The following is a 24,868-nucleotide window of genomic DNA, read 5'->3' as shown; positions in this document are numbered from 1 at the left end:
TAAACACTAACCCATATCACTTGACAACACCAGATTCTAAGAGAGCTCATGACCCAGCCTCTGTACGTGCTGAGCTCCTATAAGCCACTCTTCTCAAGCAAAGACCAGGGATACTGAGTCTCTTTTGTCCTGTCCATTTTATTCCACATTCAAAACACCACTGGTTTCTTATTGTTTTGTGTAGAAATGGGTGTTCTTTAAGCTTTCAAAAGTTTCCCTAAATTCCATCTCCAGTCACCATGGTGGTTCGGGCACTTATATAATGACAGTGGTCCTCATAAAACAAATCATTTTATATTATCTCCAAGTCAGTTCCTAATGACTACATAACAGTTATACATAGACTTCTGATATGACTTTGAATTTTATACATTAGAAAACCTCCTATTTTTCTTCCTTTCCCCTTCTCTATATTCTATATACATATATATGCCATATATATGACAATAAAAGAAAACAGCATTGAGTGGCTTTTCTTTATTTACCAAGAAAAATCACTGAAAACTATAATTCTGATAATAATGATGAAAATGAATAATTATTATGTACCTGACACCAGTCAAATGCTTCACACTCCACAAAAACTACACAAAACAAACACTGCTTCCTTTTACATATGAGACAAAACCGGTTAGAGGCAAATCACTTACCTAAGTTTTCACTGCAAAAATATAATTTCTATTTTCACAACCTTCAAATGCTACAAACACAGAAACATGGACCAAAAAGAGAATTAATATTTTAATAGGGTTAGCTTGGTGAGAAATTTACTACCTTATCCTAATTTCCTCGTTTTCCCACAGACAAATGAAATTTGGTCATTTTGGCACTGATCCACAGGAAGCATCTGGGAGCCATGGTTCCCAGACATGGCTTGGTACTAGTTATGGGCAAAGGCAGACTCTCAACTGCATACGACCCACGAGTGAAAAATGACTCCAGCACATCACTGGTCCACCACCATCCCAAACAAAAGTGGCAGCAAATAGTTAAGGCATTGGGAGTCTGGCAAGACCTTTAAAACCATGGTGGAATTTCTCCAGAGAAGTCGCCTCCAGAGTAAATGACAGCTGCTGCGCACAATGTCAGCCCTTTCTTTTATGAAACATGGTGCCCCAGGAAGTCTAAGATTTGCTGTGACCCATCACTGCTGCCAAGACGAAGCAAAGGACACTAAGTGTTTCATGTCCTGCTGCCTGGGCCCCAATTCATAAATTTATTTGGACATCAGAAATACACTGACATTATAGAAGAAACCACAAAATAGGACAGTGAGGCAAAATGAAGAATTAATGTTTTCAACTTTTGGTTGCTGTTCAACTGAATCCACATTCTTAGTAGGAATCAAATCTTCCTTTAGTCATATTTCAAGTGCAATACAGGTTATAATATTTAACTTAAATTATTTATTGGAATTACATACTCTATGTATGTTTGCATGTATGTATACAATATGTCTATGTCTGTCTGCCTATCTATCTTTCTATTCTTCCCAACTAGTACATTATTTTATGGTTCAAAGTAATCCCACTGGATCTCAGGGGTTGACGTAAGTGAGAGCTAGTAAAGATTGGACTAGCAAAGAACAGATAAGGCTTTTTTTGCTGCATCACTTAAATCCAGGGGATTTGCTTGTGAATCCAGAAAGGTTCCCAGGGTGCCTACTAAATGTAACGGACCAAACTTAGCCCATCATCAATTTTCATACATTTCATGAACTAATAATAATCACTTTCGCATTTAATTGACTAGAAAAAAATCAAAGAACAACATCTGATGAGAACTGAGAATATCTGGGAACTCAAATATCACTGTTTAAAAAGTTTTATTGATCGGGAGCTCTGTTTGTCACACAATGGATTAAGGAAAGAATTGACAGGCAGTTATGGAGGCTGTCCATATTGCCTACGGATCATAAAATATTTACTATCTGGTCATTACATAGAACCTTCCAACCCTTGTGCTAAATTAGTCTCACAAACAAATTTAAGAACATAAAAATATGGACTCCTCAAATAGGAAACAAGCTTAATTGTATTTATTTTACTGTGAACATGCCTCCAGGGAGGAGTCAATAATAGTTTTAAAAGGAAAACTAAAGTCTGTGCTGGGTAGTTACATTCCAAATACATAACCCTGAGTTTCCCAGTCCTCATGTGCTATCTATATTGTGTTCACTGTCATGTCTCATAGAATAGTATTCCAAAGGGTTGGGGATTTAGTTCAGTGGTAGAGCGCTTGCCTAGCAAGCGCAAGGCAGTGGGGTCGGTTCCCAGCTCTGAAAAAAAAAGAATAGTATTCCATCCCTGGCTTCTTACTGCTTATTTTTCTACATGGCTCAATGGTAGCCTCAAATAGTTACATGGCTATGCACAGTTGATATCACTAAATTAAAGATATCCATAAATTAAAGGCTAATAATAAGTAAAGGCAAGCGAAACAGCAAGGTGTGGCTTTTCAGGATGGTCTTCTTAACACAGTTATTGAAGACCATCTACATACAGGCACAGGCTTACAAATTCAGTTTTTCCACTGACTGAGTTCTGAGGAGAGGACTGGTAACTGAGCCTAACCAGCTCCCACTGCCCTTCTAGCTTTGTGGGAAAAGAAAAAAAAATCACAGAGATCAATAAATATGTGACTAGAGACTGAAAATACTTAAGCAATGATATGTATTAAAAGATAGTCTAGCTACCTAATGAGGGGTTGTATCTATGATGAAGAAGTGGTAACCTGGGGCACCAATCTATTCCTCTCAAAGTGTAACACAATAGGCAACTTCCTCTGCTCACCTTCCTCATGATCAACCAGGCATGTTAACCAACACTACTTAATTATGCATAACTCCTCCAGCACCCCCAACCCCACCTTCTCTCTTCTTATGCCCAGAGCTCACTTTAGTTCCCTAAAAACCAACTTGGCATCAGTGGGCCCCGAACACATCTTGGTTAAATCTCTTTCTAGTTTGCACAGCTAGTCGTCTCTTTGGTCGATATCTTAAGACTGGGCAGTTTTCTGGAATTCCTAGAGCTGAGGCTTTCTCCTCAGTCTTTAGTTAAAGTTTCAAGATGATTGGATGAAAAGGGTTATCAGCAACTACTTCATTTATTCCTAAAAGTATTGTTGATAATAAAATAATCACAAAAATGATTTTAAAAACCCAGCTGTTACTTCAAACAAATACATCCAACATCCCAGAATTAAACCGAGCTCTCCTGTGTTTTCCTCATTAACCTCAATAGACATGAAACATGCTTCAGTAGAGAATGTATGAACAGTACTTAGGGAATAATAATCACTTCATATGCAATATGAAAATCCTGTTATGCATGTACAAATTGTATTAAAAATATTTCACACCAAATCTGTTCCTATTTAACCAAAAGGGGGGAAATGGCATGAAAGGATGCTTTCAAGACAGCCTCTCATTTCCTAAACGGAAACCCACAGACTATTTTGTACAACAAATTATTTAAAGGTTTCCAAAGAAATAATGGTTTAATTTTGAAATATATCCTAACATCTCAAGAAGACTGAGATTTTAGGGGGCTGGGGATTTAGCTCAGTGGTAGAGCGCTTACCTAGGAAGCGCAAGGCCCTGGGTTCGGTCCCCAGCTCCGAAAAAAAAAGAACCAAAAAAAAAAAAAAAAAAAAAGAAGACTGAGATTTTAATATTCTAGGTCATTTCTGAACCTTTGATATAATAATAAGAGTGTGGATTACTAAAGAGGTGCGAACTTCCCATATCTGAATAAATTCTATTGAATGTGTTTCTGATTGCCTGCCACACTCAGGTGCAAAGCCAAAGTGCTAGCTCCAACTTTGAGGTCTGTTTCCTTGGTGTTCTCCCTTTTACTTTTCCAGCCCCTTCTCATGGAGGAGTAATGTACTTTCAAACTAAAAATGTTTCCAAAAGCAGTTGGGCTTAAGGTTATTTATGACAAAGGAATTGACTGAATGCTAGGTACCCAAGATGGCATAAATATTTAAATAAGACAATTCTCATCAGGTAAACGTCATTTAACTGTTCTGATCACTCCAATCTAACATAATAAATATAACAAAGTAATATTGCTCTACTCTGATCTGATCTACCCTCTTGGGTAGAAATATGTACTACATGGGTGTTTAAATACTAAAGTCCTTTCAAGCTGGAAACAGTTCAGTAAACCTCCTCTTTTGTCTGTCTTCTTCTTTTTCTTTTTCTTTTTTTGGATTGAAATCTCTGGCCAGTTTTCTTGGCTCAACATTTTAAAGAACCCCCATTGCCTCTGTCACTGAAGAAGATGTTGGAAACTGGAAACAGCCACATAGCCTGGGAGACAAGTGTTGCCAAATGAAAGAACATTGAGTTTCCACCAAATCCAAAGAAGAATGCAGTGACTGAGGCTTCCCTCTCTGCAAACTCAGGGCATTGATGAACTCTTTAGAGAAACTTTTAACCTAAGGCCAATTTTCCTTAGCTTAGGTACAAAAGACTGCTGTCTCTTGGCCTAACTAAGCCAGCTTTTCACCTCTTTGCTCTCTGCGTATGCCTGGAGACACATTACTACCCATAACCACTGCAAGACACCCTCTTTTTGTTGAATTTATGCAACCTTTCAACTTTTAAAATAATGATTTAAGAAAACAAGCAGAACCAATTAGCAATTCTATCATAACCAAGAAAACCAAAAACCACTGCATTCAGTCAGATGAACTAAAGTAGATTTAACAATATTAACTTTAAAAATAAAGGTGACTCGAATTTATCTGTGTGTGTGAATGACATATTCATTTACATTAATTAACTTTTTCTCAGCATATGTGTATAGTCATTTGGTGTGGGGAAAACATGTCTGCTCATCAAGTCAAGTGACTTTAATAGACACATAGGGATTGAAGGAGAAAAGGAAAGAAGAAAGAAAAAATATCATCTCAAAAAGATAAAAGACAAGACAACTGAGAGACCATGATTGGCTTATATAGATCTCTACAGAACCTATAAAGTCCTATATTCTGTTAATTCAATTCAATTAATAGTGTCATGAGTCAGCCACATTGACTGGCATCTGCCCTCACAGTCTATGTGTTTTGAGAAGCTGAGGTACTTGAAAGCGCCCATGCTGAGGAACTCTGGCACTAACGTAAATCCTACTATTAATTATTATCCATCGGGTGGTTGCTTTACATGGAACCTCTGACTCTTTTACTTGCATTCTTTTACCTAAGTCTCACAGTTACCCAAGAGCGTAAACTAAGCACATAAGATTTGCTTTATAAGAAAAAAAGAACTGGGGCCGGGGACATGGCTCAGTGGTTAAGAGCACTGGCTGCTCTCCAAGAAGACGCAGATTCAATTCCCAGCACATGGCAGCTCACAACTGTTTCTAACTCCAATTCCAGGGGATCTGACACCGCCATCACACAGGTATATATATATATATATATATATATATATATATATATATATATATATATATATGCAGTCAAATCACCAATGTACATAAAGTAAAATTAAATAAATCTATTTTTAAGAAAAAAGGACTAAATAAGCAAAACTATGCACTTAACTAGCAAATAAATCTTCCAGTTTACATCATCAAAGATCAATCAAAGTAACAAACAGATGATCTTTCAAGGTCAGAGGTCAGATGAGCCACTGCAACATGCTGGTATCAGGATGAACTCTAACAAGGAGAGTTCACCTCAAGAGACCTCTAGCAACAGTTCATCTTATTTCTTAATTATCTTCCTAATGAACAAAGCCATGAGAAATAACTTATAAAACATAGTCTGAGAAAACTATTCAATATTCTTCTCAAATATATACTGGGAATATTAAACCACTTAAAGGAAATGTTAATACTTTTTTCATCACATTAAAGGGTTCTTCTCTGCAGCATTTTTAAGTAATTAAATTGGCTCATTTAGTGCTCTAGATTCTGGCTCAGTTTGATTATTTATACAGAAATATAGATATAAATTGGAATAGATATTAACGTTCTCTGAGTGGCCAGGAATTTTGTTGTTGCTGATACCTATTTGAACAGAAGCTTGAAAGTGGTCATATACAGCCTTAGCTTGTGCTCAGTCCACAGCTGCACAAACAGCCAAATGAAGCTCATAGGAATTACTGAATTGAAAAACAGTGAGATGGCTCAGTGAGGAAAATGCTTACTACACTAGCATGAACATCAAAGTTCAGAGCCCCAGAACCCAAGTAAAAGCTAACTGTGTTTACATCCCAGAACTGGGGTGGGGGAAATTCCGGTGGGGGGATTTCAGCCCTGTAAGTCTAGCAGAAGCATCACAATGTGAACTGCTGACCTCCATACAGGAGTATCTGCAGGCATGCACGCATACACACACACACACACACACACACACACACACACACACACACACACACAGAGAGAGAGAGAGAGAGAGTGACTTTATCAGAGTGCTATGCTTTTCCTTCTCAAAATATAATGATCTTATAAAGGGATAAACTCATATGGAAAGTCATCTTGGATAAACTCACATGCACCAATGACTGTCATGATGCAGGTAAGTGCACACTCCCTAAATTGTTATTCTATATGCTCTAGAGTAGCTTTTCCTTGTGTTTGATCTATTCTTCTGAGGCCTTTATATAAATGGCTCCTTCTAGCCCCAGCTATCACTGTCATTTTGTTCCCAAGCTCACTCAAAGTCTTTTTCTTGATGAGCTTCCCAGGTTTGTGTTCTTGACAGAAGATTGCCTTCAATTTTTAGGTTCCAGCCTCCAAGAGAAAGAACAAAGGCCTGGCTTCCTTCTTCCTCTGTTCTCTGAGCCTAGCAGTGACAGGCTCACAGTCGACCAGTGCTTCTCCATCTTCTTATTGTTGTGACCCTTGAATACATTTCCTCGTGTTGTGGTGACTCCCAACCATAAAAATTATTTTCATTGCTACTTCATAACTGTAATTTTGCTACTTTTGTGAATCATAATGCAAATAATGCATATATCGGACTTGCAAGATGGCGACCCCTGTTAAAGAGTTGTTTGACTCACAAATGAAAACCTCTGCAGTAGACTGGTAACAGCCTATGCAAATGAACTGGGAGCAAATGAACTGGTAACAGCCTATGCAAATGAACTGGGAGCCTAACCCCTCTGGGTAACATGGAGGAATGTTCTGTTTATTTCAGATCTTCCCTTTCTGGAGGCTGCTGTATGTACTTCCAGTGGATTCAGGAAAAGCAAGCCTGCCCGTCTTCCTGCTCTAAGGATGGGAGAGTCCCATAACATTGCTAGTCTCTAGAGCCTTTCTTGAACTTTTTGATAAAACAAAGGAAGACACCGAAAATAGCAATGAAAAGTTTAAGAGCTTCCCAGTTATGTAATTCTTTCTGTCCCTGTGGAATATTTTCTAGAGAAGAGAGTGATGCTGTTCCTATGTTGATGGTAAAAAGCTTGATATTTGAAACAAGGCGTGTGGACCAATCAAATACTCTGCGTGTTAGTGCATCCAAACATTCGATACCAGAATGTGTCCATCAGCCATAGCAAACGACAGTTTCCTATCTGTGACAAACTTAAAATTACCACCCCCTTTTGTAATAAGAACTTGTTTTTAGAAGGTTCATGGCTACCCAAAACAATAAAATGCATTTTGTAGGCTGACTTGGAAGTTGAGTATGTGCATGTGAATCAAAGTGCCAGACCAGATCAGATCCTTAAAGGAATGAGTACATCTTTCTAACTTTTCTTTCTTAACAGGGGGAGGTTAGATATAATTGGGCCATCTGTGTAAGTGTGAAGTCATAGGCATTCCTCTAGAGATGGGAGGAGACAGGGAAAGCAAGGCAGTTGGAGCCCTAGCCTGTGCTTCCAAGACAGCTAGAAAAGGAAGCATACACCCATTTTTTTCATGATCTGTTTCTGTTTTAAAGATCAAACTCACATTCTAACACAATGAACTTGATCCAGAGGTAACTGTGTTATTCAGCCAAAGAATGTGTTTTCAGCTGGAAAGGATCTTCGTGGTTCTCTTACACCTCTTTTCTGAAGTGAAGATTGAAACTTGAAGACTAGACACATTTCTTGAACTGAACAGCTAGCTGACAGTAGAGTCTGTTGAAGGTTCAATAGAATCCTGAAGCTCCACCCTTCTCCCTTCTGGGGCAATTAGAACTCCTTAGAAGTTATTCTGGACTCCCTTCTTGGATGCCTGAAGAACTTACTACTTAGGGTCCAGTGTTCCTTTGTCTAAGACTGCAGCAAACAGCTACCACTCAATCCACTTCAGTAAGATTGCCTAACTTACTACCATGCGAGGGAAACAAGACACAGCAAGCACCAAGACCAATCCCAAATGTGCCACTGCTGGCAACTGATAGGGAGGAAGGAGGACTCATGCCTGTATTCCTTGCCTAAGTAGCCGTTAATGTTCCCCTTTTCCTCAATGAAACTGATTATTCTCACAATGACCCCCAACTGTGAAATGTGTGGGATACAGAAACACGACAGTTGGAAATTTAGAAGGCATCTACTTTTTAAAATTCAATTCTATAGTATGAGGAGCAAGAAAAAGAGAAAGACTTGGAGTGGGAGTAACTTCAACTGCCAAAGGAACAGCAAAGGAAACTCAAATTTAAATATGTACCATATTTTAGCATTTTGTCTAAACTCCACCCTACAGTTACCTGGTAACAGACAGGTGTGCCTGACTCACTATATAAGGGGCTGCTTGTCCCCTCCTCTCTCTCTTGCTCTAACCTTCTTACTCCTCCTGCTCTGTCCTCTTGTCCCTTCCCCCATCTCACTCATTCCCCTCCCCACTCTCTCCTCAGGCCCATGACTAGCCTCTCTATTCCTCAGCTCCCCCTCCCTCTCTCTCTCTCTGTCTCTACTACCCTTTCAACTTCCCTCCCCATGTTCTAAATAAACTCTATTCTATATTATACTGTCATGTAGTTGGTCCCTCAGGGGGAAGGAATGCCTTGGCATGGGCCCACCGAGGCAACCCTTTACCCCATACCTGACTACACATCCACCAAACATATTCCTTTTCTCCTTATCTTTTTATAAACACAACACTATGGACTACAGCACTCTTTGGAGCAGGGAAGCCACTAGTAGTATGGTATGATTATGAAGGTTGTCAAAGGCATCATAAAAAGTAAACAATACATTCTAGATACCGACACACAAGGTCCTTGAACTTCATCCTGCTCTTCACTCTCCCTAGCCTTACATACACTGTTGACCCTCTTTATACTTACTGTGAAGCCATGCATTTACATTTCAACTTCACAAAATTCCATTTTTACATGCCGGTATGACACATTTCTTACCGTCTTCATTTTCATCAAGCACTGGTGCTTTGCTTGAAGTGTTGGCTCCCATGGTCAAGTTTGAACTGACCTGGACACTCTAGTTAAAGTATCCTGGAAGAAGCACTCATCTTTGTTTAATGTAGGCCCCAAAAAATTGGCTGGATACCTATGAGAGAGAGAGAGAGAGAGAGAGAGAGAGAGAGAAGAAGAAGAAGAAGAAGAAGAAGAATCCTTGTAATACAGTATGTGATAGATGACCTGAGTGGAGATTGTAACAAAAACATTTATTTGTATTGCTGTAGAAGAATTGTTTGTCCTTAAGAATTATAATAGAAATGACAGTGGTACATAGGGCAACAGGAGAAGCCACACTGCACAGTGTCATCAAAAGTCAACCTTTACCAACAAAGTAGGAGGAAAGCAAAATACATTCCCAGGTATTAAGAAAACTTTAAAGGTGGGTCAGTTAAGTGATTATAAAAATAAAAATAAAAATAATTTTTGCAAACCTCTATATTTTAAAAAAAATAGGCTAACTTTGTATTTCCATTTCTTTGCTGTGTGACCAAGAACAATCTGAAGTTGCCTTACCTTTCACCTCACCCTGAGAAGCACCATACTGGGTTAGACTTCACTAGCAAGTAGTTGGCTTCCTACAAACACTTTTTCTTCTCCAGAATTTGGAGTTGACAATGGTCTTTACCCACAAAGAGCTCTGTGTAAATAATTCTGTGTAAATATATGGCATATATATTCGTATGCTGATATGTGACCCCTATGTTGTGGCACATGAATATGTACATTATGTGACATTTATAAATTTTGTTTGGGGGCATGTTCTCTTATGTAGCTGAGGCTGGCTTTCAACTCCTGTTTAACTATGTCAGCCTCAATCGTTTAGAGAGTACAGATGCTTCCCATTGTCCCTGGCTTTCGTACATCTGTTACAGAAGGCCAATGTATAGAAACAGGGGCATGGGATTTTTTAGAACTATGAAAACAGTCTGTGTACTGAGTATGCAAACATAGATACATACTTAACATACTACATAAGGTACTTTTATAGTATACATGACCGGCAACTGCTGATCACACTGAAGCTCAAATTATACAACATATCTTAGAGATAAAATCTCCTTTATAGTGTACATCTATTCATTGATTTCTTTAAAAACATGAATGTAAAGACTTGCCATCCTGGCAATATCTGGGTTCCAGTCCTAAAAATTGCATGGTCATGGCCTTGAAAGAGTTACTTAACCTCTAGCCACTAAAATGGAGACAGAACAGTGCCTCCTTCAGGAGTCACAAGCTTGAATGCCTTTAAATGCCAGGAAGCTTGCACAAAAGCCAAACCAGACCAGGTACAGGACATTCGGGCATTATAAGGGCAATGGTGGTGGTGCTGGCTTAATCTAAAATAGCATTTGTGATCAGATGAAGAAACTGTGGCTGTGTGGAAACACTGGCCAGGGATTTTTAGAGCTACAGAAAGAGGGGATGAGCCAGATTTTATAAAAGAACATTTTAAAATTCAGCTCAGCTATACAGCTCAAAAAATATTACACTTGGGAAAAAACATGACTTGTGTATGTAGTAAAGCAATAGAATAAAGTAACTAGCAAAGTACCTGGCATACACAGTATAGAAAGAGCATTTATTTCCACAATTTTGATAGGTGTAATTTTTCCTTAAAATTTATTATTTTTAGCTGTTGGCACTTGTTGACCTTTTGTTTTGTTTTGTTACATTTTCCCCTTGGACTTTGTAAACACAAAAAAAATACTTATTTAGATGCAGAATTAGAGAAAGTATCCAAGAGAGCCTGGTTTATGAATAAGTTATTTTTTTAAAAGAGGCCCTAGGTATAGAAGAAAAACTCACTTTCTCATTAGGAAAAGGTAAGTCAAGCCTTCTGTTGGAAGGAAGATCCATTAAGGAATTGCTACTTTTCCAACTAAATGCCAACTGCTGGCAAAATGCTGTATAGTCTTTAAAAAGAATCATTAAATGGAGAGCAAAGAAAGAGTCAGCAATTAGGAAGTGACCAATTAAATGGACTAGGGTTGGGAAGAGGGTCGGGTGGTGGTAACCGGTGGCTGAGGCAAGCTCAGTGGGATCACTGATGTCCAGCAAAATATTGAGAACTGGTGTCTATGTAAGTTATAAACAAAGCAAAAGGCTTTTAAACAAGAGAATTAAGAAAAAAGTAGGATGCTCATTGCATTTGACAGAGGGTTAAGAAACAGCATGGAGTATCCTCTGTGCTTTATTATTGCCTATAGTCTAGAAAAAAATAGCAATGTCTCTACTACCAACAACATTAGAAAAGGAAAATCGGTCCGATACATAAGGAACAATGGCTTTAAGTTGGGATATAGTCCCTTATGTCCAGTAGCAGTCTGAGCGCATGCTTTCACACCACATAGCAACTCTGCCACTCTTGTATTTTTCTTCACACCTTAAGTTTTTCTCAAGTAGCCCATTTTCTGGCTACACAAGATATTTCAAGCATTGACCTTGCACACTGTCAAATCAGATGGAATAAAAGATGGGAATAGGATCAAGGTTTTCCACATTTCAGACCCTGTGCGATTTTATCGCCTGCATGACCAGCAACTTAACTGGGAGAAAAGTCGACGTGAAGGAGACATGTTGCTTAACATCCTCTTCACCCATGATAGGCACTGTACTTCATCTAGTTTAGAATTTTCTTTCACTCCCCTTGCCCCCCATGTGCCTAACCAAATTAGATGTGTTTCTTTCATGACTAGAAAGAAATAGGCCTTTCTCAGGCAGGAAAATGGTGACTCATTCTTTCCACTCTGTTGAATAGAGAACGGGAGAAATCTAAGACCATTTCCATAAAACTTCTCCCCTTCCTGACCTCGTGTTCCTGAGTCCTCAGCATTAGCTAAGCACCAAGTGCATCAGCCATGCACAGAGAGGGAATCCCTAAGCCCAAAAGAAGATAATTTGTCTGGCAGGAATGGACAAGAGTTCACAATCTACTTTGACCCTGTAATTACCAGATTGTTAAATGTGACCTAATTTTCTAATATGAGCATCTCAAGTGTGGCTTGGAGCCTTGAACTAGTCAGGAGGCTCTGAGCAACTGCCTCCCTCGAGACTCCTAGAGTTGGAGCACACCGGTCTGATGCAAAGATGTTGCAACATCTGACAGCACCATATAGATTTCCTTATTACAATGTGTGCAGTCATAATTATTTTTCTTTGCATTTGAAAAACAACTAAATTGAAAATATTTAGAAACACAAGAAAGAACAAAGCCAGAAAGCATTCACCTTAGCAACATTCTCTGATAACAATTGTTTGACTTTTTCAACTGTTTTTGGCAGTTTCGGGTATTAAACATTCCTGGTAAGTAAACATTTCCAGATTAGCCCTCAAGCCAATTAGATGCTTTTTCCCACCTCCCAAAGACAGCTCATGGAACTGTACACACCTCCACACTTTTCAAACTTGAGAAGTGTTTTAAAATAAGCCATCCAAACCTGACTGAGGTATTGTCTTGCTGCTTAGCGATCCTATATCTGAGGTCTAAGAATGAGCGTGCACACCTTTCACAGCTCCAATCAATGGTTTATAAGTGCCGCTTAGCAATCCACAGAGTAAACACAGCACGTTTACTTTTCTGTGAGAAAAACGTTCAAACTTCTCAAGATTGGGGCAGGGAACCTTGTGGAGACTAAGGCAAACAAGGAAAGCAATGCTAGCTTACTTTGAAGCTGGGTGAAAGGCGTTAGTGGGAAAACTTCCCCTCATTCAATTCAGTCCAGAGAATATTTCTTGAAGTCTTTGGGGTCAAGGTGGTGCGAAAGTGGAGGAGCAGATAGGGGTAATGGCTAGGGTGGGTCCTTTCCTTCATCTAGTTGTGTGAGTCGCCCCAAACGGTTAGCCTCTGTATGCTTACTTATTCCCATCCCTTGAACTTCTCAGCTACTCACCAGTGCCCCTCTTCACACCAGGGGATTTCCTAAGTACAGTCACTACTCACCCAGCCTACATCCTTTCCCCAATGTTTCAACTCACCTCAGGATGATGTTTCCATTCGAGGAGCAGAGGCTGACAGAACTCAGCAGGCCAGGAAAGACAGATACAGAAGACACCTGCGGATCAGGACGCGGTTGAGGGAATGGCCCTGGCAGGACTGCTCGCTGGGCTCAGGCACCTGCCGCTGCAAAGGGGACCCAGCGCAGCCGCGCAGCTCCCCAGCGAGGGGCGGGTCCCGGGATAGGAGGAGAGCGCCGAGAAGTCCGCTAGGGGCGTCCCCAGACGGCGCCCTCCCCCGGAGCGAACTGCCAGTCGCCTGGATGAGCGCCAGTCGCCAGGGGACTGTGCGATTGTGCGTCGTCGCTGGCAGAGGACTGGATGAGCGCCCCAGGAGGGCGAGCTGGAAACAGGAGGGCGTGGCTGGGAGCCCGGCACCCGCTCCATCTCTAGCAGTCTTAAGCTGAGCGTTTCCCAACTTCCCAGACCCGGGGGTGTGAGGTGGGGGAGATCTTTCCCAAAGTAATCCTTTGAGGAGACTCCTTCGACCTTGATCCCTGGTGATGGGGTTCCCTAAGGGGTGGTGGACTTGAAAGTGGCAGGGTACAAGATTAGTAGAAGTAAGGATGGTCATTGCATTGCCCCATTCTACTGCTGATGGAATTGAGGTACAAGACATGGAATGGTTGCCTACTATGGCAGAACCACGCGTTCGTTCGTGAGGAGACTCCTGGCCCCCAGCTTTTCCTCCATCTCTGTACACACACCTGCTGGTGCAAGTTAGAGTGGAACCCCTTTAAGTACAGAGGAAGGCAAACAGGAGAAAACAGTCAGGTCGACTTCCATGGCAGCTGACCTCTGCTTCCTCTGGCAATCATCATCACAGTTCAGGTAACCTATTGTTCCCCTCCCAGGCCAGGGTCACATGCCAGCCAAGGGGAGAGTGGCAGTACAGCACTTCCTTCAGAAATAACTAGTGTGACAGCAGGGCAGCTGCCAAACAGGGATGAATGGACAGTGGGGGGTGGGGGGTCTAGTTTGAAACTGGCAACCCCTTCTGTCCACCTTCACATTTCTCTGCCAAATAGGAATTCCAGGTTAAGCGCTGCCTCGCATCCATAGAGCGAAACGGTAAATGAGAACGTGCGGATTAAAACTCCCATTACTTCGAAACATTTGCAAGCTTTAACAATAAAAAATAAACAGTTATGTAGAATGTGTCTGCAACTAAAATGTCGTTTTCAGAACGCTACTAGTGAATATGACTAGCCATGGTTCCACAGGAGTGGAAACACAGAACTATACTAAACTTCTCAGGGTGGCACTTGGTGTGAAATATATACCAAAATTGTTGAAGGCTCCCCCCACACTTTAACGGAATGTTTCAGGACAAAACTCTGCAGCCCTAGAGTCACTTTCCTGTTCTTACACTCAGTTAAACACGAATTATGTTCTTCTCAAGTATTTTAAAACACTTTCAAACACTGCCTTTTTCTTATTCACGTGTTCATCTTGCCTTGGGCATTTAAAGGGGCAGATGCGCTTAGAGCCCAGAAGTTTGTAGTCAAGCTGGGGCTCATTGGGGCAGGGCAGGGCACTTGCTTCTCTGATGTTTTAGTTTTTTGCATCTTTGCATTGCTAGCTTCTTAGGAAATAATTGTTTGGACAGGAATTGGACCCACAAATTAACAGTTAATGTTGTTTGGCATAGTTGCACATGGGGACTAAAAATAACCAGGAGGGGGGATTTTAAGAAATTTATTGTAATAGAGAGTTTTACTTTTTAAGAAAAATGCACATTACTTTGTATAGCTTCTATCATTTAACAATACCCTTGATTATCAAGAAATTTGACATACACTACAAATTGATGTAATCCATATTAATATCACTAATACCCATCCAATCTCCTAGGGTATAATGGTTCTATTTTATCATCAAGTGAACTAAGCAAGAAAGTGGATGGAGACTAGACCAAAGTTCCTTGAAACCTCATTGGTTGACAGGGAGAGCTATAGAATCCTATAGACTTTCAGCAAACTTCCATTTCTGAGGTGTTGGCTAAGTTACCTAAAGGCTCCAAGCTTCAGTTTCAGTAAAGACATCTGTAACCAGGGGACGGTTAAATGAGATGTGTAACAGCAAACTTAACATGAATGGCACAGAGTACACACTCAATTTAGCACCTGTTAAAGCTACCAGTTCAGGGCTAGGGGCAGCTCTGTGGTTAAGAGCACTTGTTTCTTTTGCAGAGGACCCAGATTCAATTCGCAGCACCCACATAGTGCTTCACCACCCTCTGTTACTCCAGTCTAAGGGGGATCTGATGCCCTCTTCCAAATCCTGTGGACACTAAGCATGCACATGCTGTGCATATAAATATACACAGGAAAAAAAAGAACAACACTCACACATAAGATAAAAATTAAAACTCTAATAAAAAGCTTCAAAAGACTGACAATTCAGTAAACAGGCTACAAGGTCGTAGCCCATCCTTCAGGCCTGGTCTGTAAGTCACTCTTCTGCAGCTTCAGTTGCTTTGTTTAAAACAAAACTCGAGTTCAGCCAAGTGCATGCGTTATAAGCTTGGCATGCAATAATGGTTATTTTAAAACAGTTATATTGCTCATTACACATGAGTTGTTAATGAAAATGTTAATGCAAGGCATGGGACACCTTCATATGATTTATTGGTCAAGGAGATACCACAGGTCTACAAAAACAACACAGATTGTTGCCATTGTCCCAGATAACTCACTGTAACTACTTGGTAAGAGCCTTTCACGAAAAACATAGAGAAATAAATCAATCTCAAACTGATAGGAGGATGCTTCCTCCATGTTAGCTAGCTTCTATAGTACTAGCAAGTGCTATTCAGGTTGCCGGGGGGGAGAAAAACCATCAATGGTCTTACCCAGCATAGGACTCAGCAGTCTACATCACCCACCTGAACCACCAGTACAGCAGTTGCACAAGTGTTAGGGGGTAATGACTTTCTGTTTGGATTCCAGGTCTTCTCCACAGGAGGAAATGCCAAGCCTGGTACTGTAATCCTTAACAAAAGTCCATGGCTTGGGAGGTTCCATGGTAGACCTCGCTATAGCTATTTGTTCAATAGCCACGTTGTCAAGTTGGTTCCAAATATTAATGTGTATACTTGTAGGCTTGGTCAAAGAAGTTTCTTTTCTGCAGTGGACAACAGTCAATGTAGAAATGTGTAATGAATCCAGGTTCTGAGAACAGGAGATTGGGAACCCTGTTATCACCCCCACTCCACCCACCCACCCACACACACACTGCCAAGACTCAGGGACCATCAAGGAAGAAAAAGTACAAAGTACATAAGAGCTGAAACGAGAGTTGTGAAATGCTTTCTTCTGTGAGTGATGTTAACTTTGCTCTGATGACTCTAGGAAACCGGGCTTACCTTCACAAGACATACACAACATCAAGACAGCCAAAATACCAGCCTTAGCGGGGTAATGATCTCGGAGAATTCTGATAGTTGCAAGAGAAAGCAAAATCATTGCTTCTGAAAATATAAATGGTAGGGCTCTCATGTTCCACCAGCTGGCCCCATGCTCCCACACATATGAGCAGCACTAAATGGATTTAGTTGACTGTCAGTTGGGAAAGGTGTGTTGGAAGAAGAATGTGTATATGTGTATGATAGTTTCTAAAATAACAAAGAATGAGGTTATGATGGTATTCTGTCTGTCTAGAGCAGAGTTGCTCCAACAAGAAATTGTGCAACAGGACAATTATATTATACTCTCTTCTTTATTTAGTTGTTCACATTCCCTATTGTTTCTAATTCTTGCCTGTGTACCTGCTGCACACACACATCTCTGTGGGAAAAGTCTGATATGGCCTAGGTGCTTGGCTAACTAGGCTATGTGCATCTGTCAATCTCTGGAGCCCTCCAGTGGAGAGGAGCACAAAGTAACCAGGAAAACAGAGAAACGGGGATGTTAAAAGTAAATCATGGTATACACCATAAGTTTTAAGACTGTGGACTTCAACTATGTATCTCTTGTCTTGAAAATGGTCTTATGCCATTGCAGTTAAAATAAAGTGATTTCTTTGCCTGTCTTAGTTATTTTGCTGCTCTGAAGAGACACCATGACCAAGGCAACTCTTATAAAAGAAAGCATTTAATTGGAGATTTTCTTACAGTTTCAGGTTAGTCTATTATTATCATGGTGGGGAGCATGGTGTCACACATGGAAGGTATTGCACTGCAGAAGTAGCTGTGTTCAATTAATTTATCTTGAGTCAGGGTTTCTCTATAGCCAAACTGACTTTCTGCAGACTGTGCTGAATTTGCCTTTACCACAGAACATTTGCATAGCTCTTTACAGACGATAGACAAGCTTGGGATTTCATTTCATTCAGCCGTCACATCAGTTTCTCAGCTCATATTTATTCTGACTTTAGATGCCAGCCCTCATTCTCTTATTTAAAATTCTACCTTGGTTCCTCATCTATATTCCAAAATATTCCTGGATTCCTCCTACCCTTACCATGAGCCAATGTAACTATTTTGTTGTGTGAAACTTGGATTCATTTCCCTGATTGGATGCAAAGCTATAAAGACAAGAATGACCTCTGTGTTGACTATCCCTGTGGGCAGCATTGAATCTGGTAGTTGTTATGCAAGACGCATCCTGTAAAATAAGTGTTTATCCTGGAAGGAAATACCATAAAGTCATATTATACCTCAAAGCAATAACCACACGTAGGAAGCAGCCCTTTGTAAGACAATATGTGTAGGAAGCAAAGACACTGCAGCTCACCCTTAGGGTTTGGGTGTTTGGGAAGTAGCCTCCAAGCCTGGAAAATGGAGGCATAAGGGCGTAATGTTTGGAGAAAATAACGAAAAGTTTAGTGTTATTGAATTTACAGAGTGAGGTGTGCAAAATGGATGAGAGGAACACCTTGAGGAAAGAAAGATGGTGTGAAAAACACTGCATTTTTAAACAGGGCATCAGCGGGAAGCCTATAGATGTGTTAGGAGAAAAACAGATCCACTAGCAATTCCATTTTAGTAAGACCATTCTGCCCTCTTCGTGTTGAATAACACGAAGCTTTCTTTTTCTTGTTTTGATATGTAAATTATACCCATCTGTTTAGAAGGTGTGTTTTCATAATAATACTCTAACTCTTCACAGCTATACTCAGTTTCAGCCCAGTGCCTCTGATTTATGAGTTGTCCAATACTTGCTGAATCCATCTCGTATTGAGTTTTACCTGGTTTGTTCACTCCCACAAGCCAGCCCCCTTGAGACATAACCTGTAATGATATCTTGTACCTATTTTTCTTTCAGTTACTATCATGGATGAGATTCTTCCATTTATTTTATCCAATTTCACTAACTGACTGAACTGCACAGTTTCCAAATACCTCTCACAAATTCTGCAATTCCTTCATTATCTGTTCAATTACCCATTTGGCTGTATTGATCATTTGCACACAGTAAGGAGGGGTTCCTTGCCAGGAGCTGCAGGTAGGAAGTCAGATAACCTGCTTCTGTTCTTCAGGACAAACTCTGCTGAGCCCTAATACACAGCAGACTGTGGCTACTGGTCACCCTGGGAGTCAGACACAACTTCACGGAGAGACAAACACACTTAAAAAGGAAGGGGGAGTTTTAGTCTGGTATCTTAAATACAAGGTAAACATCGTATCTAAATACCTGACACCTTAAAAATAGTAAAGGAAAGGAAAATCGGTGTAAATTAAAGTGTAGGAAAAATAAAAGTTTGTGGATTTCTATATATGTATAAATGTAGCATCACAAAGCTGTAAGAGTGGCACAAACATTTAAACAAGTGGATCTCAACCTTCTAAAGCTGAGCCCCTAATACAGATCCTCATGCTGTGGTGTTCTGAGTACACAAATGAAAGTACCCAGTGTAGTCTGGAGATGTCAGCAAAGCTGTCACAGAAGAATAATATCCATGCATGGTCCCTCAAGTACTAACTAGCTACACAAAAGGAATAAAGAACAAAGGGCCCATCCAGAAGGAGCAGAGTGGACAAAGGCATAGCTGGCGCAGACCTGTGCATCCATAGAATGCTTGGAGCTTCTGAGCAGCTGGTTAAGGAGGATACAGGCTGTCCATACAATATGAACCTCAAATGCCATGTGGGGGAGCCATGTAACCTGCACAGGAGACCCATGAACCCTGTGGTGGTAACATCTTCTCTCAGAATAGTAAATGGGAAAAAGTGGCTTTGGGGTGTTTCCCAAACTCTGAGGTCTGATATGTTGGCAAAGCCAGTGATGTTCACATTACAGTGCAGGCCTCTTCTGAATCACACAGGTGCACTTGTCTGGTACAGTTTTAATCCTACAAATAACCTTCAATGACAAAAAAAACACAAACTTTAATACAGCACTCATAGCTAGGGGATTTAAATCATTAACTCTCTTCTTTTTGCAAAACTAACTTGTACTTGCTTTTAGGTCCACATCGGATGCCATTCTTCTGTGACACAATCTTAGTCACCTCTGTACTAGACATTGATATGTCCATCAAATGTCCTCCTGAAGACACACGATTTCATCTCTGTTTTGTCACAGAGCACTTAGATATAGAGTCTCATTATAGAGCCAAACCAGCCCTGAACTCATGATGGCCTCAAATTTACAGTTCCCCTGCCTCAGCACCTTGATTACTGGAATTACTAGTATTTGCCTCTATGTCCTCTTTGATTTGTTAAATAAATTCCATATTATAAAGAATGTCTTTTAGTTCAAAGAAATTGTGACTGAGGGAAAAATATGTGCATACTCTCATTTTAACACACAAATGTGTGTGTGTAGGCATAATGCTTTTGTGATTGTGTAAAGACTATCCTTGCATTATACAAATATTGATTTCTCTGCCCCCACAGCTTGTTGCAACCCAGACATGGCATTGCAATAGTTATTCTAAACACCTCCTGTTCCAAGTTTGTGTAACAGTGCTCACCATTTCTTCTCTACCTTGTCAATCAAAGCTGATCAGCAATGGCTGGGCAGAAGAGAGAATGAAGTGGGACTCCCACCAGCCAGGCTGGGGGTGGGGGGAAGGAAATGAAGGGCATTCACCTTGAGGAAGGGGTCGCAGAGACATCTTGGTAGAACACACCTGAAGAGCAAGTCCAATACTGGAAAGTATCCAGATTTGCCTAGAGGATTAAAATAGATCAACGACTGCACAGGTTTTGAACTGTAAATTTTGATTAAATACATCCAGTAGTGTCAGTCTCATTCATTTGGGGGCTAACCAGGGGTATAGAAAAACTACAGTTTTAAAAATACAATTACATTTACATGTACCAAAATATCCTATGGTACCCTAATAATGTGAATAATTCTTATGTGCTAGTTAAATTCATAATAACTAGTTTAAATAAGAAAGGAAGCAGACACTTGACTTTGGTCTTCACATCATTGTTATTCCCCTTCCTTGAGAGATTAAATAATTACTGTGATAGAAAGTGAAAAAAGAATGAACCTATTTTTTATGAAGAGATTAATCTGCATTCTTTGACTACTAGTTCTCTTTGGAAGCCTTTAATTCTAGTACATACATATTTCAGACACAGTTATATACCAGCATATGCATGTATTCATTCTCAAAATGCAGAAATATGGGGAACAGACTGTAGGTTTGATGTTTTTTGTTCATCAAACAGAAGAAATAAACATTTATGGAACATTTGTTATATACACATAAATATGAAAAGGTGCATGTACCATGTGAATATTTAGGCTCTGAGCCTTTTGTTTCCTGACTTGAATGATGTGGATACAGTTGAAGCACCTTAACAAGATAATTAACTTAAACAGCATACAAAAGCACTTAATGTTAAGCCTCGTACCATGAAGGTCTCCAGTAAATGTATTACTATTTGTATAGTAAATGCTAACCCAATGACCACCCACAGATTCTTCTCTTTCTTTTCATGTCCTGCGTCTGTATGTTAAGATTGTCTTTATGTTAGACTGGCTCTAAATGTGACATAAAAGTAATAAGAACAATGGTGATTGATTGCTTTAACAATGAAAAATTGATATGATGATATCATGAGTGATTTCTAGAGATATTTTTTTCAGTATTGGGATTAGAACTCAGAGCCTCACAATGCTACACAAATAAGCACTCTATCACTGAGTAATATTCTGAGCCAGGGAGAGGGGGTTGGATCTTAAAAATCTATAAATGAATGTTCTAGTTAGGTTCAAATGTCAACTTGACAGAGTTTGGAGTCACCAGAGTAGGAAACAACAGCAAAAACAATTGAAGACTTGCCTCAATCGATTAGCCAGTGGCCATGTCTATGAGAAATTGCCTTTATTGATGATTGTTGGGGATGGCCCAGCCCACTGTGTGTGATGATTCCCTAGGCAGGTGGGCCTTAGGTATACTGAAAGCTGGCGGAGCATGAATGAGGTCATGAGTGAACTGGTAAGTAGCATTCCTCTGTAGTTTCTGATTCTGTTCTTGCTTGAGTTCCTGGACGGAATTTCTTTAATGATGGAGTGTAACCCAGAAGTATAAATCTAAATAAACTCTTTCCTCCCAATCTTGCACTTGGCCATGGTATTTATCACAACAAAAGAGATCAAAGTAGAAGAATGTTGTAATATCTATTTTGTGTGTATAGGTAGAATATTAAGTTATACTTGGCATATGTTTCCGTCTCTGGAATCTTTGTCTATATGAATGGAATACTAAGGATATATTTCCACTAATAATAATTTTCTTTTTCTGTCCTACCTCTGTTATAATTATAATTAGAGAAATTTTCTCCTGGAGTTGTTATGAAGATTTCTGTCTTCAAAGGTTTATAAAGTTAAAAGTTTATGGATGGCAAATATAGAATAATCCAGAATACCAGACATGCTAGAAAACTATGAAATGTCTTAATGTCAATGGAATTAAGAAGATGCATTTTTTTTGCTAAACTTAGATTTTGAAAAGTGTGTGTGTGTGCTTGCACGCACATGTGTACATGGACATATATTGAAATCAGAGCACAAGTTCGTGAGTTTAGATCTCTCCTTCTACCTTGCCAGGCTTTTGGAATGAGCTGAACTGTGTCACAAGCCCCTAAAACTTCATTATAATCTATCATTTTACACAATCCTGGGTGTGGAAGTGTCTCATTTTAAAAAGCCATAATGCTGAAATAAAGAAGAATGGAGGAAATAGAATTTATATTTTATATCCCAAATCAGCATCCAGCTTCTGAATACTAGCTCTCGTCCTGAGGCATTAACTCTTGATGAAATGTAGTTTTGGAAGTCTCATTGTTATGTCACATGTCTGTGTTTGTGAAATTATGTCAGACATATTTCATCTTTACTTGAGTGAGAATGGTGAACGCTCTTCACAGTTGGCTTTTACAGAGAACGGCTGAGAATACAGGGAACAGTAGTGGAGACTGAGCATTTTGTAAAGAGCATCCTTGAATCCCCTTAATAGACTGCCTGGAAAGTGAATTACCAAAGCAATTTCCATTTTTTGTCGGACTCCAAAAGGTATCTTTTCAAGGAAGGGTCTTACACTGTGCAGATCATCATGACACAAGTTCTCAGTGACTTATGTCAAGAAAATTTCAAGAGGGAAGCAATGCTTTTTGAGTTCCCAGCAGTCTCCATGATTCAGTGAAACTGTAAGAAAAGGTCTCTGTATCCATGGTTGTATGTCTCCTCGCACTGGGTAGCAAACAATAATTACATTGAAAAGAGTTATATGAATAATAGAGTGGAGAAGGAATAAGAGTTTCAAGATAATAATAATAATAATAATAATAACAAAAACAACAATAATAATAATATCTCTTTAGTGTTTTGTGTGCCAAGTTCTGTACTCAACTCATTTTTTCACACTATATTTAATGCAGTCTCCCTAATACTTGTCCAATTCTAGGCTTTAAGAGAGCAGGTAAGCAGCTTAGCCAGGAACAGAGCCCAGCTGTTCTTCACCAGGGTCCGGGCTTTTGACCATGACAGCATATGCACTTCTGTATACTGCTTATGAAATTAAAGTTAGGTTAGAGCATCTAATCTGTCACCTGAAATATATTTGGGATCTTTCTCTGCATTTGGAGATGTCACTGTGCTCGCAGTTATGATTTGACCTTCCATTTTAAAAAAAGAAAGAAATGATGATGTTGAACTACGTAGTTTCTTTCTATGGGCCCTTCAAGTCTATGATGATGAAAATGCCATGTGACCCATTGTTACAATGATCAACCATGTTAGTTTGCAATATTAACATTGAAAGAAGAGGGCATGAGTTACAAAAAAAGATAGAAAACAAATTGTTTCTCTACTTCTAAGACTGTTGTGATTATTTTTGGTAGAGGACAAGTCCATAGAATACAATCAATACTGAAAATATAAAATTTAGTGTAAAGTTCCATTCCAGATATCTACTCTAACTCTATAGAAATTCACTGAGTTGTATAGACTCTGAGTCAGGTTAATTTTGGTTTGTAATGTTTCTGTGTGCAACTCTTTTTTAAATAATAAGTTAAATAAAAAGGTTATAAAGTTAAAGTTATAAAGTTTATGTTATAAATTATATATATAATTAAAATTTTATAATATTTTTAAAGTTAAAAGAGTTACCAAGACCTGGAAATTTAATTTTAGCAAAACTTAAGACGATTGCTAGCTACCCACAGAAATACCTTAAACATCCAGTTCATTGGTATAAACAGACACAACACTTAGAGGAAAACTCCTTTAACTAGGAATTTTAGTTTCTTAAATAAATGCTAATGGAATGATAAAACAGGGTAACATGAGTCTTCTCAAAAATTACTGAATGAGGGGCTGGGGATTTAGCTCAGCGGTAGAGCGCTTGCCTAGCAAACGCAAGGCCCTGGGTTCGGTCCCCAGCTCCGAAAAAAAAAGAAAAAAAAATTACTGAATGAGCTAAAGGTAAGGATTTGCGATGTGTTTTTCCTTCCTATGTAAGTAAGCCTTGAGTTGTTGTCATGGCTTATTCTCTTTTTTTTTTTCTTTAACTTGAAAAACAGTTGCTTTCTTTTGGTTCCAGTTGCCTTTTCATGGAGTTATTGTCAAGACTACAGTTGTCACTGGAAATTATCTCAGCCAGTGAATACCCATTCTTAGAAGGACTTCTTAAGAAGCATATCACCTGCACCTTGACAGCAGGGAATCCGGATAGTGATCATCACTCATGCCTTAGGAATAAGGGCATGGAGATTCAGAAGATGCCTAGTTTATAAAGATATGTGCCGTCTCTACCCATAGCATAATTAAAAAATATACATTTAGTCCAACTTCTGAAGTCCCCATAGTCTATAGCCGTATCAACCATTTCAAAAGTCCAAAGTTCAAAGTCTCTTCTGAGATCCATCTAATCACTTAACTGTAATCCCTTAATCAAGACAGGTAGTCAGCTGGGCAAACTATAAACTCTGCATCTCCATGTCTGATGTCAAAGCAGTTTTCAGATCTTCACTCCTTTGTCATCTTTGTTGACCACAGCAAACTTCTTTTCTTAGGCTGGTTCCACTCCTTGTTAGCAGCTTTCCTCAGGA

General features: G+C 39.5%; 1 protein-coding gene across 3 annotated transcripts in view; it reads right to left on the bottom strand.

Annotated features, from left to right (window-relative positions):
• The window catches only part of Stk32a (serine/threonine kinase 32A), a 110,631-nt gene extending 96,955 nt beyond the window's left edge, over positions 1-13,676 (bottom strand). The window contains exons 1-2 of one of the 3 annotated variants that reach the window (NM_001191894.1): positions 13,339-13,485; positions 9,304-9,451 (exon numbers count right to left, since the gene is read on the bottom strand). In NM_001191894.1, the coding sequence (NP_001178823.1) occupies positions 9,304-9,355 (52 nt within the window). In that variant the 5' untranslated portion in view covers positions 9,356-9,451; positions 13,339-13,485. Of the gene's footprint in view, positions 1-650; positions 701-9,303; positions 9,452-13,338 lie in introns of those variants that run through there. The other 2 variants (XM_063277491.1, XM_039097002.2) reach the window with 2 other exon arrangements.
• Positions 13,677-24,868: the final 11,192 nt, after the last annotated feature.

This window comes from Rattus norvegicus, chromosome 18 (genome assembly GCF_036323735.1).
Source record: "Rattus norvegicus strain BN/NHsdMcwi chromosome 18, GRCr8, whole genome shotgun sequence".
Classification (NCBI taxonomy): domain Eukaryota; kingdom Metazoa; phylum Chordata; class Mammalia; order Rodentia; family Muridae; genus Rattus; species Rattus norvegicus.
This window is presented reverse-complemented; position numbering and strand designations above follow the sequence as displayed.